The sequence below is a fragment of the Morus notabilis genome, unplaced genomic scaffold (genome assembly GCF_000414095.1).
Source record: "Morus notabilis unplaced genomic scaffold, ASM41409v2 Scaffold783, whole genome shotgun sequence".
Taxonomy (NCBI): Eukaryota; Viridiplantae; Streptophyta; class Magnoliopsida; order Rosales; family Moraceae; genus Morus; species Morus notabilis.
Genome location: NW_010366150.1, coordinates 601,932 through 617,565, shown reverse-complemented (window position 1 = coordinate 617,565; position 15,634 = coordinate 601,932). Strand labels below are relative to the sequence as shown.

The following is a 15,634-nucleotide window of genomic DNA, read 5'->3' as shown; positions in this document are numbered from 1 at the left end:
AATTTATCGATCGAATTTACTTGATCGAAAACATGAACTTAACATGAAATCTGCTACAGAATTTAGGAATACATATATTGATTCCATAAATCCTTCAGTCACATAATATTTTCTAGGAAAATTCTTGGCTTAAATAAATAAATTGTATTATTTAAAGTCTGAAATTTTCTCAGTCATTACAAAAATACTTTTGTTGTAGGAAAAATCGATAGATTTTTTTTTCTTTTTTAATAATAAATCGATAGAAGTTATACGTTGGTATTAAAAATTCTCTAAAAATAAAAAATGTTAAAAGCATTAGAAAAATAAATTTTTTTTAGTGTTTCTTCTTTTTTTAAAAAATTAGTGTGCTTTATTTATCAGCCATTAAATTATATTAAATTTAATTAAAAGTCAAATCTGATTAAAAATAATACAAATTTGACAACTAATTTCAAAAAAAAAAAGAAAATGGCAGAAAAATTCTATTAAAAATAAATAAATAAATAAATAACAAATTTGGTAGAGTTTCAGGAACACTGAAAACCCGACCCTACCGACACTGATGTTTTCCCGTGAAACCTTTGGGCCTGTTTGTTTGTGTTTTCATTTTCATTTTTCACGATTTTCAAAGCAAAAAAATGAAAACGGATGTTAAAAACGTGTTTGGTGCAAATTTTTTTAAAAAACAAAACCAAAAACGTTTTTGTCTTTTTGTGAAAATCAAAAAACGAAAAAAAGGTGTTTTCATTTTCTCGTTTTCGTTTTCTGTTTTCTGAAAACGGATTTCACTTTCTTTTTTTTTTCATTTTCTTCCCTCTTTTCTGAAACCGTTTTAATATATTATTATTTAATATATTATTACATATTTTTAAAAATTAAACCAACAAACACAATTTTAATTTTTTTTAAAGTTAAAATTAATTTTTAAATAAAATTATTAAATACATTTTAAAAAATAATTTAAAAATAAAATTAAAAATATTTTTATTTTTATTTTCGTACAAAAAAATAAAAACAATTTGGAATTAATTCTTAACGCACCATTTGATTTTGTTTAATTGATTGGGCATAACACACAGAAGACTGAAGAGAGAGAGAGAGACAGGGGCATAACACACAGAAGACTGGAGAGAGAGAGAGAGAGAGAGAGAGAGAGACAGAGGGGGGGAGGGAGTTGAAGATCTCCATAGCTGAATCGAAAGCTATATCTACAGCCAACTCCTCCAACAATGCGGAGGTAGTACAATTTTGAGTCCCGACTTTTACTTCTCTTATTTTCCTGGAATCTGTTTTCTCTCTAACCAAACATAAATTTCATTTTTTTAAGTTCTTTTTTGGTTTGATTAATTGTGATTCTCTGCAGACCAGGTTTACATCATCGATTGCACGGGAAGCCGGCAGGAGGAGCTGTGAAGGGAATGGTTGGGAGGCTATCGATCGCCGTTGCGGTGCTCTTGATCTGCACTGTTTCGTTGCTCGCTAAGATGACCGGCAATGGCAGTTCTCGATCTGTTTACCGTTCCGAGGTATGTTTGAAGCTTACTATTTGTGGAATCTGGTCTGTTGTGATTTTCTCGGGAAACGCGTGAGAAATTGGAAGTAATTTTGGATGTTTAATTGGGCATTGTACTGTTTAGAACCCTAATATTTGAGTGACAAAGATGAAATATTTTGTGTAATGTTTAAGCTTTTGAGTTGTTATACAAAATTATGTTTTTAAGATATCTGGAACCATCAAATCTTGCAATTATACTGTGGACTTCGGAGAAACTTGAACTTTTCTTTTTGTCTTGGACATTATCAATGAAGGTAATGATTTTGCCATAGATGGTGCATAAGCATTTTTTTTAAAGAACTATGACAATAGCTGTCTCGGTGGCCTTTATCAATTTATTTGAAATTAATTCTTATGTTTTTACTATGTCTGTGCAGATCCATGTAGAAGAACTTTGGAATAGTGCTAAATCTGGTGGTTGGAGACCATCATCGGCTCCCCGATCAGAGTGGCCCCGTATGATACTATTTTCAACTTTCTCATTGATTTGATCTTGGGTTAAATATTGCTTAGAGAAAGTATACTTGTTTCTTTACCTTGTAACAGCACCACCAAGTGAAACAAATGGTTATCTACGAGTACGATGCAATGGTGGTCTCAATCAGCAAAGGACTGCGGTTGGTACTTTTCTCCTTTGTAGCCTTGAACTGGTATTACAGTTTTTATAATTTTCACTTCAGTAAGACAGATGTTATTCTCTTAACTGTTCTGTCGACATTGTAGATTTGTAATGCAGTTCTAGCTGCACGAATTATGAATGCTACTCTTGTGCTGCCTGAGTTGGACGCGAACTCCTTTTGGCACGATGACAAGTATGTATATACCTATTTGTTTGCTGTGTGGAAGAAGCACAATTTTTATGGAATAAAATTATCTTTTTAACATAATCTTGTTCCTCCTTCGAGGAGTTTGTACTTTGAGAAAATGTCTGGTGTAGCCAGCCCCAAGTATAATGGGACAACGTCTTAGCTGAGTTGACTGTTTTCGTCAAACATATATTTCATTTTCTGAATAAAGAACCAGACAGAATAGTTAGAGGAGAATGAATGAATTAATGACTATGTGTTGCAAATACATGAACTAGAAAGACATTTGTAGGAAGAATTTATTGGCTCTAGAAGATATGATATCTTTTTTTGCCTTCACTGTTAGGAGCTTATTCCAATTACGTAGGAGGGTATTAGAGAAGACTAACATCCTTTTCACTTTTATTGTTGAATGCAATTACATATTAGTAATAGAACTTCTTTTGGTGGATGCAACGCCTTAACAAGCGAACATAAAAGAGTTCCTTTGAAGGAAATCTCTGCTATTTTCTTGAAATGGCACTCAAAATGCCAGAACATGTTGCTTTATGTTTCCTTTTCGTATTTGGTGCCAATGTTATAGGACATCTTACGTTATCTCATGGACTAAAACACCGTTGTAATATCTTTACTATATACAGTGGTTTCCGTGGTATCTATGATGTTGATCATTTTATCAATGCCCTGAGGTATGATGTGTATATTGTGGAAAGCATACCAGAAATTCGAAAAAATGGGAAAACCAAGAAGAGAAAAGCTTTACAGGTATAACATTAACATTTTTTTTTTCTTTTTTGTATTGAGGTTCTTTGGTAGATCTGGTTCTTGAGCTTGGTTTCTCGTTTCCCCCTTGTCTTCCTTTCTCAGATCAATCCCCCTAGGGATGCTTCTGTTAGTTGGTACACTACAGAAGCACTAAAGAAAATGAAGGAACATGGTGCTATTTACCTTACGCCGTTTTCTCATCGTTTGGCGGAAGAAATTGACAACCCAGAGTACCAACGATTGAGATGCAGAGTTAATTATCATGCTTTGAGATTTAAGCCTCATATTATGAAGTTGAGTCAATCTATAGTTGATAAGCTCCGGACACAAGGTCACTTCATGTCTATACATCTTCGTTTTGAGATGGATATGCTGGCATTTGCTGGGTATGCTGATGCTCTTATCAAATTATCATATACAGACATTAATTTCAAATTTAGCTATGGAGAGCGACTCTTATGGTTGATTTTCTTACTTGTTATAAAACTCTGTATGAAGTTTGCATAGAAAAGAGTAAAATAAAATCCATTAACTGTCCACTTCAAATGCATTTCTTAATCAGATTATATGACTAAAATTATTGTCACCATAGGGGGTTACCACATACGTTAGCTTGGTTGACAACAAATAAACTTAATCAAACGAAATCTAATCTATAGTTAAATTCACATCTTGCAGTCCTGAAGAAGGTTATTCCCTTCTTTATAACATCTGACACTGTTATGAATCATCTGCTGCAGCTGCTTTGATATTTTTACCCCGGCACAGCAAAAGATATTAAAGAAGTATCGGGAGGAAAATTTTGCCCCCAAAAAGCTACTTTATAATGAGAGAAGGGCCATCGGAAAATGCCCGTTGACTCCAGAAGAGGTAATATTTGCTTTTTCAATATCCTTTTTTGATCAGTTGACATATATGTATAATAGGGCTTCCAACGAATAAGCTCATTAAGATCTTGAAAGATAATTATATTAGACATGTGAACGTGCTTACTCTGCACAAATCCGTTCGCATTTTGTTTTCTGCTTTCATGCAACTGGGGCAATAGACACAATTCCATTCGTGCTATATTCAAAACTAGCTTTTGACCCTTTTTGCTGCAGGTTGGCCTTATATTAGGTGCAATGGGCTTTGACAACTCTACCAGGATATACCTAGCGGCTGGTGAACTCTTTGGCGGGGAGAAGTTTATGAAACCATTTCGCTCGCTATTCCCTCACCTTGAAAACCACAATTCTGTAGAACCCACGGAAGAGCTAGCAGGAAATTCCCAGGGGTTGATAGGGTCAGCTGTGGATTACATGGTTTGTCTCCTCTCCGATATTTTTATGCCTACCTATGATGGCCCAAGCAACTTTGCCAACAATCTCCTTGGACACCGCTTGTACTACGGCTTCCGGACTACAATCAGACCTGATAGGAAAGGTCTTGCACCAGTTTTCATCGATCGGGAGAACAGAAAGATGGCTGGTTTCGAAGAAGCTGTAAGGCAAGTAATGCTCAAAACAAACTTTGGTGGGCCACACGAACGGATTCCACCAGAGTCTTTCTATACAAATCCTTGGCCAGAATGTTTCTGTCAGATGTCACCAAAGAATCCGGCAGATAAATGTCCACCAGATAATGTCTTAGAGATTCTTAACAGCCAGTTGGGGAGTGAAGCAACAAGTGATCCAGATTCCTTGAACTCATCAAATTCCACAAGATCTGTAGAAGACAGATGAAAAGTTTTCCACGGACTTCTGACTGGTGATTGTTATACAACCCTACTGCCGAGTCCTCTAGCCAAACTGAAGGAATGAGTTTCAAGAACCATGCTCAGCGCTTCAGCATTCATCATCTTGAGCGATTCTGCTCAAGTACTTGGAGTGATTTTTTTTTTTATCTAGGTAATATACATTTAGATAGCTGAAAACGTTATTAAATGAAGGTGGCCAGATAGTCTACAAGTTTCATATGAGTGTAAAATTTACCCGATGTAAAATGAGGTTCATAGTTTATTTGAAGCTGTTATAGCGCTGGATTTTGTATTTGACCTGTTGGGGGAGTGTTGGACGATAATGCCTCGTGTTCACTCACTTCCTTTCAACTTGAACTTGATAGTTTTGTAATTTTCTTTTCTTTTTGTTTTGTTTTTGTTTTTATTTTTTGGTAGTTCTTTTTTCTAATTCATTACTTCTCATATTTCTATTTATATGTCAAATCTATGTAAAGCTTAGATACGTAGATATACTTGCTTTGATGATCCTCAATTTTGTCTTCATCTTATAAATGTATTATTCAAAAAATTTATCTTACAAATTGAATACTAATGAATACATGCAAGCGGTTTTGACAAAAGCACTGGAAATTAGTAAATAAGATTTATACAATCAGGGTCGGTTACATGGATTCAGATTCTCCATGCAATACGGTCTTCCCACATATCCTCACTTGCTCCAAACTCTAAGATGTCCTCTCTCTCTGCCTTTGTCCAACAGCGGCCTGCCCCTTCGTCTGCGCCCTCCACGAGCTTGCCAATCTAGACATTTTCTAATTGGAGTCGTGTTTGGTCTCCTCTGCACATGATCAAACCAACGTAGACGGCTCTCTCTAATTTTGTCCTCTGTTGGCGCTATTCCTAAGTAACCCCTAATCTATTCATTTCTGATTTTATCCTCTTGGGTTTTACCACACATCCATCTTAATATATGCATCTCCACCACCGCCATCTTATGCATCTGATGTCCCGTAGTAGCTCAACATTCCGAACCATAGAGTGTAGCCGGTCGAACAATTGTCCTATAGCACTTTCCTTTTAACCTTGCAAGCATCCTTCTATCGCATAAGACACCTAATGTCATCCTCCACTTCAGCCAACTACATTTAATCTGATGGTCTATATCTTTTCCAATTGTTTCATTTTTTTAAAAATTATAGATCCTAGGTAACGAAAAGCCTCACACTTTGGGCCCTCTACGCCTTCATTCACTATTGAATTACCCCTCCCTTGTGATATAGGACCAAAGTTGAAAACAAGATATTCTGTCTTCGAATGGCTAATCTTAAAACCTTTACTCTCTAAAGCCTCGCCACCTATCTAATTTCAGACCTAAACCTTCCCTAGTTTCATCAATCAAGATGATCTCATCTGCAAACAACATACACCAAGTTACCTTATCCTGCAGATATCGCGTCAACTCATCCATGACAAAAGTGAAGAGCTATGGACTTAAAGCCGACTCTTGATGTAGTCTAGAGCTGTAAGTTTAGTTAGGCCAGCCCAGCCCGAACTCTAAATTTTTTGGGCTTAGGGCTGGGCTGGGCACACCCTCTCTCTTTCAGGGTTGGACCAATCCGGTCCAAACATCATATTTTTAAAGATTTTTTAAAAATACCTTGAAAAATTTTAGGCCAGTCCTAAATTTTTTGGGCTTAGGGTTGGGCTGGACCGACCCTTTCTCTTTTAGGGCCAGGCGATCGAAACTTACACCTCTAATGTAGTTCTATAGCGACTAGATATTCACCTGACACCCCACCTACTGAACACTAGTAACTGCCCTTTCATACATGTCCTTAATGATAGTGACACAACATTTTGGTACTTTCTTCCTCCCAAGCACACACAAAATCAGATATCTAGGGACCCTATTGTAAGGCTTCTCTAAATCAATGAACACCATATGCAAACTCTTTTGTTCCTCTCTATATCTTTCTATAACTGATCTACGCAAAACGGCGGCATCCGTAGTATACCTACTTGGCATAAAACTAAACTGATTCTCTGATATCGTGGTTAAACTCTTAAGCCTCTGTTCTATAACCCTCTCCCAAAGTTTCATCATATGGCTCATAAGCTTTATCTCTGTTGTGCCTAAAAGAATCTGGCATTTTCTTAGTGTCTAAAACCCTATTAAAGAGCCTAGTTATCCATTGAATCCCAACTATCCCTAAGTATTTCCACACCTCAATCAGTATATCATCCAGTTCAACTGCCTTCCCTGACTTTGTCCTTTTTAAAGCTTCTTTGACTTCTTTTGCACTCACTCTACGATGGTACACATGATGTCTCCCTTCTTGCGAATCATAATCCTCAAAATCTAATTCTTCTACATGTGTCCCATTGAGTAGGTTACAAAAGTAATCCCTCCATCGATCTAAAATAGCTTTTTCCTGCATTAGAACTCGTCCATCCTCAAGCTTAGCACATTTTGTTAGTTTCCAAAACAATTTCGGATGCGGAAGCATGTAAATAGCGGATTATGTATAGCAAAAATTTTCATAAAACATTTAAGATACTATATAGATTATATTAATTTATGCACGAATAAATTAATTACATTAATTTATTTACCAAGAACTGGATTAGGAATTATACCTAGCAACCGATTATGATGATAACTTGTGTTCTTTGACCTCGAACGTTCCTCACTCCAATGCTAGTTTAGAACACCCGAATCTTCCTCGTCAATTTCTTGAATCTATGAAGATGTGTGTGTGGGCACATGTGAAATAAAACGGGATTAGTGAATAAACACTCAAGGTTGCCACGAACACCAACACATGCACGGCGTGGAATTTTAGGATAAATTTTTTCTCCTCACACTCTATAGAAACTGGCCACTAATGCTAGGAGAGAGCAACAATCTCTTATTTTATAGAGTAGTGGTCAAATTTCTAGAAAGAGTCTAATCTTTATCTCTAAGATAAAGCTTGATAATTATATCCAATTTTAACTTAATTTAAGTCAAACTTAAATCAATTTGAATTTCAAATCGGATAACGTATCAAATAAGTTAATTGGATAACTATGGAGAGCAAGCAATTTGAATCCCAAAAGAATTCACACTATGTTGTGCGTTCATACCATGTGAACACCTTCACATGTGTGTTTCAAAATTTAAATTTAAATTTAAATAATCACATTATTTAATTTATAATTAATTCTCAATTAATTATCCTTGAGCGATTTATTTTAGAATTCCATAATTCTAAAATTCTTATTTTGCTCTTAGTGTCTTGTAGAATTACAAGGACGACGTGGGAGCTCATGGACTTGTAATTTTGAGCTGTAATAAAATTAATAATTAATTAAACTCTTTAATTAACTAATTAATTCTATTAATTATAAAAGTTACTCCACTATAAACTTGGAATTGTACTCTCATAATTATAAACATAAATTACTTCTAAATTTGAAGTGTTCATTTAATATCGTCATTACATATAGATCAATCCTTCATAAATAATTCATAATTAGAGCTACGTGACATCCGTTAACCTCTCTAATTCATCTTTATCCTTAAGTACCATTAATTCTCTAATGGATAGTGATTCATAAAACAAATTCATGAATCGGAGCTCCTACTGGTTCAAGTACCGAATCAACCCTTAAGCGAATTATTTATCCACTTATTTCTCAAGAATGAATGGATTTCATCTCGTATAATAACATTCCCGGCTACTCACTTCATCATGTGTCCAAAATACAAGGAATATGATTTAAAATCTCAGAATCCGTACCGAGTAAATCAAAAGACATAAATCTATAAATAGGAGTCTGCTAATAACTTGGGATTAAGATCATTCTATATATGATCATCGGTAGACTCAATTAGAATGTCTATACTTAATGAAAAATATCAGAAATTCATGTTGTGTCTTTGTCCCTGTTCCACATAATCTCGTTATGCGTAATACACTAATTCAATATCTCTCCCTATTAACAATGCGGATAACATTGTTCCATTCTGAATGAAAATGACATGTATTAGTAATGTTTTAATTAAATATTCTAAACTTTAATTAAATTCATTACGAACATCGTTTTGATCCTTAAATATTATCCTCTCGCATATAACACTTATATACAATATTTAAGGTCATATCAATAATCATTAAATTTTTAGTGATATTCATAAAATATTCAATAATATATGCACATAAAATAATGAATAAACTATTTTATTAAATAAATAATAAATATCATATTACATCTCCTGCTTTTAGAACACAATTCTCAATACTTTGACCTCCCCCAGCGCTTCCATCGCCCCATTCCTTAAACAGTTTGCCAAATGATCAAAAGACTCTGAACGACTAATCCTATCCTTTAGCTAATATCACAGCACTTTATGACCGATTGACCGCCCATAATTTTACTCCTAAACTTCTGGCATTCATTCCCCTTTAAAGTCTATCACTTAATTCTCAGTCCAACCTAGTGTTGGAATTTTGAACGGGCCGCCCACGACTGCCCGAAAAAACTGAATTTGTGCCTCACACTAGAACCCGCATGCCCGAGCCCGAGAAGACCCTTGGACAGGCCGCGGGCCTGGTCTTGGTTGCCCGAACCCGGTCGGGCAGCTTGAGCTCGCCTGAATGTGCCCGAAAAAAAATATTTTTTTATTATATTTTTTAATTTTTATAATATTGTATATATATATATATATTATATATAATATAATATTATTTATTAATTGTATTGTATATAAATAATTATTAAGTTATTTTTTATTAAAATTATATAAAAACTAAAATCAACACACACTATTAACACAATTTAAAAAATTAATTTTGTATATTAATTTTTAAATTTGTAATTCATGATTACCTCGTTAAAAGCTTATTAAGAAAAACCCAATTGTGATAAAAACTTGATAAGAAAAAAAGAGTGCAATCATTTTGTGACGAATTATAAATTTGACAAACTTACAAAGTCTAAATATTACAATTATAATGTCTAAAGCAAATAAATATTTAGACGTTACAACTTAATTTGAAGCTGGAGGAACGTCTTGAAAGTGAAATGTTAATCTATTAAATTCATCTATCCATTCCTGACTTGCCGGTGAAATTGTGTCTTGTAAACGTTGATCGGCACGATCCCAATCTTAATGCACACCAAAGCTTCAACAATGTCCCTTTGCAATGCATTTTGGCATTCCTCAAGTATTCGTCCGGTTGTACTGAAAGCTTGTTCGGATGAAACAGTGGAGACTGGGATCGAAAAAATATCCATTGCCAATCGAGTTAGGACTGGCCAAGTTAATGCTCGTGCCCTCCACCATTGAACTAAATCAAAAAATTATCCACTACTGTCGACTACTAAGCTCTCACTGAGGTACGCCATAAGCTCGTTGAAGCCGCCACCGCCGCCTATTGATGAAGATCCACTCCTAGCTTTGGTTTGAGTCGTCTTCTTCTTCTTCTTCAACCCGAAAACATTCATGAATGAATGCAGGTTTTCATCTCTTTGTTACGATTCATGTATTCCAGAATTTGTGTTTATAAACCTATTCTCATATTTGCCATAGAGAAAATATTTTTTCCTTTATTTTAAGAAACTGGTCAGAACAAAGATGCCTAAAGATTCATTTAAGTTTTCTAAACCACTTTCAAAACCTTCTAATTTTAATATAGGATAAAAAATAGTACCGAAACCATACAACATTGGCAATTTAGACCAATATTTTTTAAATTTCTTTTCCATAAAAGCGATAGGAACTTCTAAAATTGGGCCCTTCTTATATTCACTAAATAAAATACTAATTCTGAAAAGTTCATCTAAGGCTAAAGGTGATGTTGGGTAATATGTTCTACTAAGTTTTAAAGTAACTTCATGAAACTTACCTAAAAATTGATACAAAGTTTCGGCAATTTGCCAATCATATGCGTTTATATGTCATGCTCCTAATATTACACTAATATAGTTTGTTATAGCATCCTTATAGGGGATGCATTATTGAAGCATTATATAAGTTGAATTCCATCTTATAGACATATCTAAGACTAATGCTCTAGGAGTTAGATTTAGTGCTTGTAAGAACCTAAACTAATCTTGTCCGCGTAGGTTACTACCTTGAATCCATGCAATACTATCTCTGTTTTAAACCAGATTTAACTATTAAATTAATTACATGGTATACACAACGTTGGTGAAAATAGTATCATCACCGAATAAACTTAAATCATTTTTCGAAATATTCAATTGCTTTAGTATTTCCACTAGCATTATCTAATGTTATAGCCATCACTTTATCTCTTAATCTATATTCATCAATTACATTTAAAATTGTATTATATATTAAATCAGCGCTATGTGATCTTAGAACACATTTAAAACCTAATATTCTCTTATTTAAATTGAAGCCTTTAAAGTAATATCCGGTTACAGATAAATAATCTTTGTTGGCAACGGCAGACCAAATGTCTACCGTTAACGCAACGCAATCGCTAATAGAGTGTATGCTTCTTTTTCTTGTTTAAATAATTTTAACAAATCTTTCCTAAAAGTAGTTTTTGAAATAAACTATGCATTAGGATTGTGTACAACTATCGCTGCCGATTAGGATGCTCTATAAAACTAAGTGGTTGATCTAATGCAGCTATCATTTGCGCAACTTCTACACGATCTACTTACGGATCGTATTTCCAAGTGGTTAGATCACCGGTTGTGCGATCAAAAGATAATTGTGTTGGCGGATTTTGGCTCCGCCAGTTTGGCCACGCTTTTGAAGACATTTTTCGGAGTGTGTTTCTCAAGTGTGTTGTGTCGTGAATAGTGTCACCTTATAATTTAGAATAGCAATACTTACATTGAGCTATGTGTTTAGTGTTACCATCATTGTCGACGTCCTCAATTGTGTCGAAGTGATCCCAAACTATCGAGGTGCGCTTGCATTTTCTCTTGGAGCTTGCAACACTTACAGTAGCACTTGCACTTGCCTCTCCTCCACGCCCACCACCATTGCGACCAAGACCTCCACCATGTCCAACACGGCTCAGATTTGTAGGTTCCTCAGTTGCTTGTATTTGTGATTCCTGTGTAATAAATTCATTAGTAGGAAATTGTCCTTTCTGTTGAGCATCAATAGGAATACCACCATAACTAAAAGAATCAATTATAAAAAATAAGAGCGATTTGAGAGAGAGAGAGAGCTTTAGGATATTGTGTAAGTTTTAAAAAAAATTGTGAGAGAGATTTGAGAGATTGAGAGAAATTGAGAGAGTTTGGGTGAGAAAAATGTTTGGGCGATGGGAGGTATTTATAGGGAAATTTTTGAGTTGAAAAATTGATATTTCCCCCAAATTCGGATCCAACGGCTATTTTTGGAATATGCGGGTCGGGTTCGGGCCGAAATCGGGTAAGGGTAAAAAAAAAAAGAGCCGTTGGTGGTCGGGCTTTTGGGCAGCGGGTCAAGTCGGGCGCCAAATTTGAAACAACTAGCCGTTGATCGGGCTTTGGGCAAGTTGGGCATTCGGGCTGGAATTTGTGCCAGAGGGAAAAAAATCGACAATCGACAGTCAGGAGCTGCAATTCGGCAGCGGGCTTCCGCCATGTAAAATGTTTCTCGGGCAGCCCGAGCCCGAGCCCGATTTGTGCTTAAATGGGCAGCCATGGGTCCCTGCCCGCTGAGCCCGAAAAATTCGGGCTTCGGGTAGATCTGCGGACCCAAAGTTTCAGTATTGGTCCAACCTGTCTCTGGGATACCCTACCCCTACTCTAACAACTTATGTTGGTTAGTCAGACACTCCCCTAGAATAACCTTACAATTCTTACACCTACCTAGATCTTGTCTCCTAACAAGGAAGTAGTCAATTTGGGTCCTATTATTCCCACTCGCAAAGGTCATCAGATGATCTTCCCTCTTCTTATAGAAAGTATTGAAGATCCCAAAATCACTAGCTAAAGCAAAATCTAGAATAGAAATCCCCATATTGTTTTGAACCCCAAAGCCTCGACCTCCACGAACCCACCCTCTCATACCACCTCTATCCTTACCTACATGGCCGTTCAATTCTCCGCCTAGGAAAAAAAACCGAGGAAACAACTCAACCAATTTTGTGAAGAGAGGACAATATCTGATTCTATGTAAGAACCATATGAAGGAAGGCATCATTCGGATTCTACGAAATATTTATGTAAGCTCAATGTCTAATTCTATATGTATAACGGTATTAAGATATAAAACTAAAGGGGGGGAAAAAAACATGGGAAACATAATACCAGTTCAATGTATTTATACACATATAACGCTATTACAATACAAAACTGAAATAATTAATTAATTAATTAAATTAAAAGTTGTTAGTTCTTGCTTACCGTATGAGCTTGCATGACAAATAATAGATGAGGCCATTTGTTAAAAAAAAAAAACGGAGAGATTTTGCTCTATGAAGATCTCTCTCTCACATACCAAAGCAGAAAGGTGTTAAGAAAAGTGCGTGTGTGTTGTCCCACATGAAAAGTAGATGAAAATGTAAGATGATTTATATACTTGGAATGATTCAAGACCTAATAAGTTAATTTTTTGGGTCAAGTTGGGCTCTTAAAGTGTGTTGAGTAAGTTACTCATGTGGTGTCTTCCCAACAAGTGGTATCATAGCAGATGGTTCGTTCGGGTCAAGTGATCACACTCGATTGCAGTTGCAAGTGCGGCTGGTGGAGTATTTGGTGAACTCGCATGGTTTTGGCTCTATTTCCCATGCTCGAGTTGGCTCCTGTTGAGAGTGTAATGCTTGGATGTGTCGACTGCTTGAAACTTTTTGAGGGGGAGCTCAGTGAACACGAACATGAGGGGGAGATTATTGAGAAAAGTGCATATGTGTGTTGTCTGACATGGAAAGTGAATAAAGCTGTGTAATGATTTATGTACATAGAAATACTCAAAACCTAATAGATTAATTTTTTAGGTTAAGTTGGACTCCTAAAGTGTATTGGGTCAATTACGCATATAGTGCCTTCTCAACAAAAATGATGGTATTTGAGAAATCTTTTTTTAGGAGTGATCCTAAACTTTTGGTCGGAGGCTCGGAGCAGCATCTCTACACCTATAACCAAACTAACGGGTCTTTCCTTGACAAATATGGGCAGACCTTAGACCCTTGTATATGTATATAGGAGTCCCAAGATAGACGTACAGCGCCTAATTGAAGTCTAACATGTATTGATGTTTGATAAGAAATCCTCAGTAAAAATACGCGTGTGAAAATTGGATAATTTTTTAGCTTATTTTTCGGAGAGAGGTTTTAGCAGTTTTCCATTTGGATTTCAGAGTGTTCTCCTAGTTGGAATCATGTCACGATTTCAAAACTAATTTTAAAACAAGATTAATGATTAACTTTGACATAGTATTTGAAACATAGATCATAATCATAACTGAGATTTATTATAATACTTAAAACATTAATTCCCTCACATATTCTTAATTATTCTGAGAATCAAATTGGCTCCCAGCAAAATGATTACAATTTACATGACTCGGCTGATGCTAGACCAACAAAAGAAAGCAAAGAACAACAAAAGAAAGTTTCAAAAATTCAGAAGGGAAAAGAAAAATAACAAAAACTTTTCAAAACAATTCATATCAAACTTGTTAGCCTAAAAATATATTCATATAAGACTGAACTTCCGATACAATAACAATAAATAAAAAGAAAAAGAAACGAAGAGAAAAACTAGGAAACTAATAAACCAACTGTGAAGAGGAACAATATTTTTCTCTCTGTATAAGAACCATATAAAAGAAGGCATTAATATAAAACTAAAGAAAAAAAAACACCAATTGAAGTAAAACAAATATTGGTATTTGACAACAAATTTTTGTCACAAGTGTGTGTGAATACCTTGGAAGACTACTCTTAGTAAGAATCATGTCAGAAAAAATAGAGAATTTATCATTGAGAGTGTATAAGTCTGACCCTTTACTCTCTATTCTTGATAAATACATTTTTATTAATGTAATCATTTGATTAAAAATGTTATGAATCAAGAGTAAAGGGTAAAAATTTTGACTCGTACACTTTTAAGGAGTATTTGTCAAGATTACCCAATCATGTCACGATTTCAAAACTATTTCAAGCAAGCAGGACTTTTAAAACAGGATTAATTATGAACTTTGACATAGTATTTCAAACATAAAATATAGTAATACCTAAGGTCCATTATTATACTTAAAACATTAATTTCCCCACATATTTCTAATTATTCTGAGAATCAAATTGGGTCTTAGGAAAAAGATTACAATTAGCATGACCCCGGTCTCGGCTAGACCAACTAGTTGATATTTAGTGCAAATTTGGTGTGTTTGATTACTAAATTTTAGAACCGATGTCTGTTGTCAAATGCTCTCTTATTTTTGGGGTAAAAAGGGTTAAACTGCCGTGAGCCTGTTAATTTAATTCAAAACCATGAGAAAAGTCTCAGGAATTCAAATCACCTTTTCAATTTCAATATCTAAAATGGTATCTAATCATTTAAATTGTATCATGCGATTTTGAAATATTAGTGTGATTATTAAGACATCAAACGAGACACCAAAAATTAAATAGGTGATTTGAGTTCGACGAACTTAGTTATACATCCTTCATATAGTTTAATTAAGAACGTTAAATCATTATTTCGCCACCCTTTTCCATAAGACGCTGGAGTTAAAGACCCAAAAAAAAAAACCTTTTCAATTAAATACTCGTATCAAGGTGTTAGCCTAATATTGACTACTCTTGCTCTACTTCTCACCTCAGTATTTAGACTATTAACATTGAT

General features: G+C 34.9%; 1 protein-coding gene across 1 annotated transcript; it reads left to right on the top strand.

The window, feature by feature from the left end:
- Window positions 1–1,097: 1,097 nt before the first annotated feature.
- On the top strand, window positions 1,098–5,236 carry LOC21404480 (O-fucosyltransferase 1). The gene is made up of 9 exons (XM_024173099.1): window positions 1,098–1,219; window positions 1,346–1,508; window positions 1,915–1,993; window positions 2,084–2,154; window positions 2,261–2,349; window positions 2,985–3,108; window positions 3,211–3,494; window positions 3,849–3,978; window positions 4,212–5,236. Exons 1-9 carry the CDS (start codon window positions 1,212–1,214, stop codon window positions 4,830–4,832), a joined length of 1,569 nt encoding a protein of 522 aa, XP_024028867.1. The 5' UTR covers window positions 1,098–1,211; the 3' UTR covers window positions 4,833–5,236.
- The last annotated feature ends 10,398 nt before the right edge of the window (window positions 5,237–15,634 follow it).

Coding starts and splice junctions, on each gene's coding strand:
- LOC21404480 (XM_024173099.1), top strand. Junction 1,994..2,083: donor TCCCCGATCAGAGTGGCCCC/GTATGATACTAT, acceptor ACCTTGTAACAG/CACCACCAAGTGAAACAAAT. Junction 3,495..3,848: donor GATATGCTGGCATTTGCTGG/GTATGCTGATGC, acceptor CATCTGCTGCAG/CTGCTTTGATATTTTTACCC.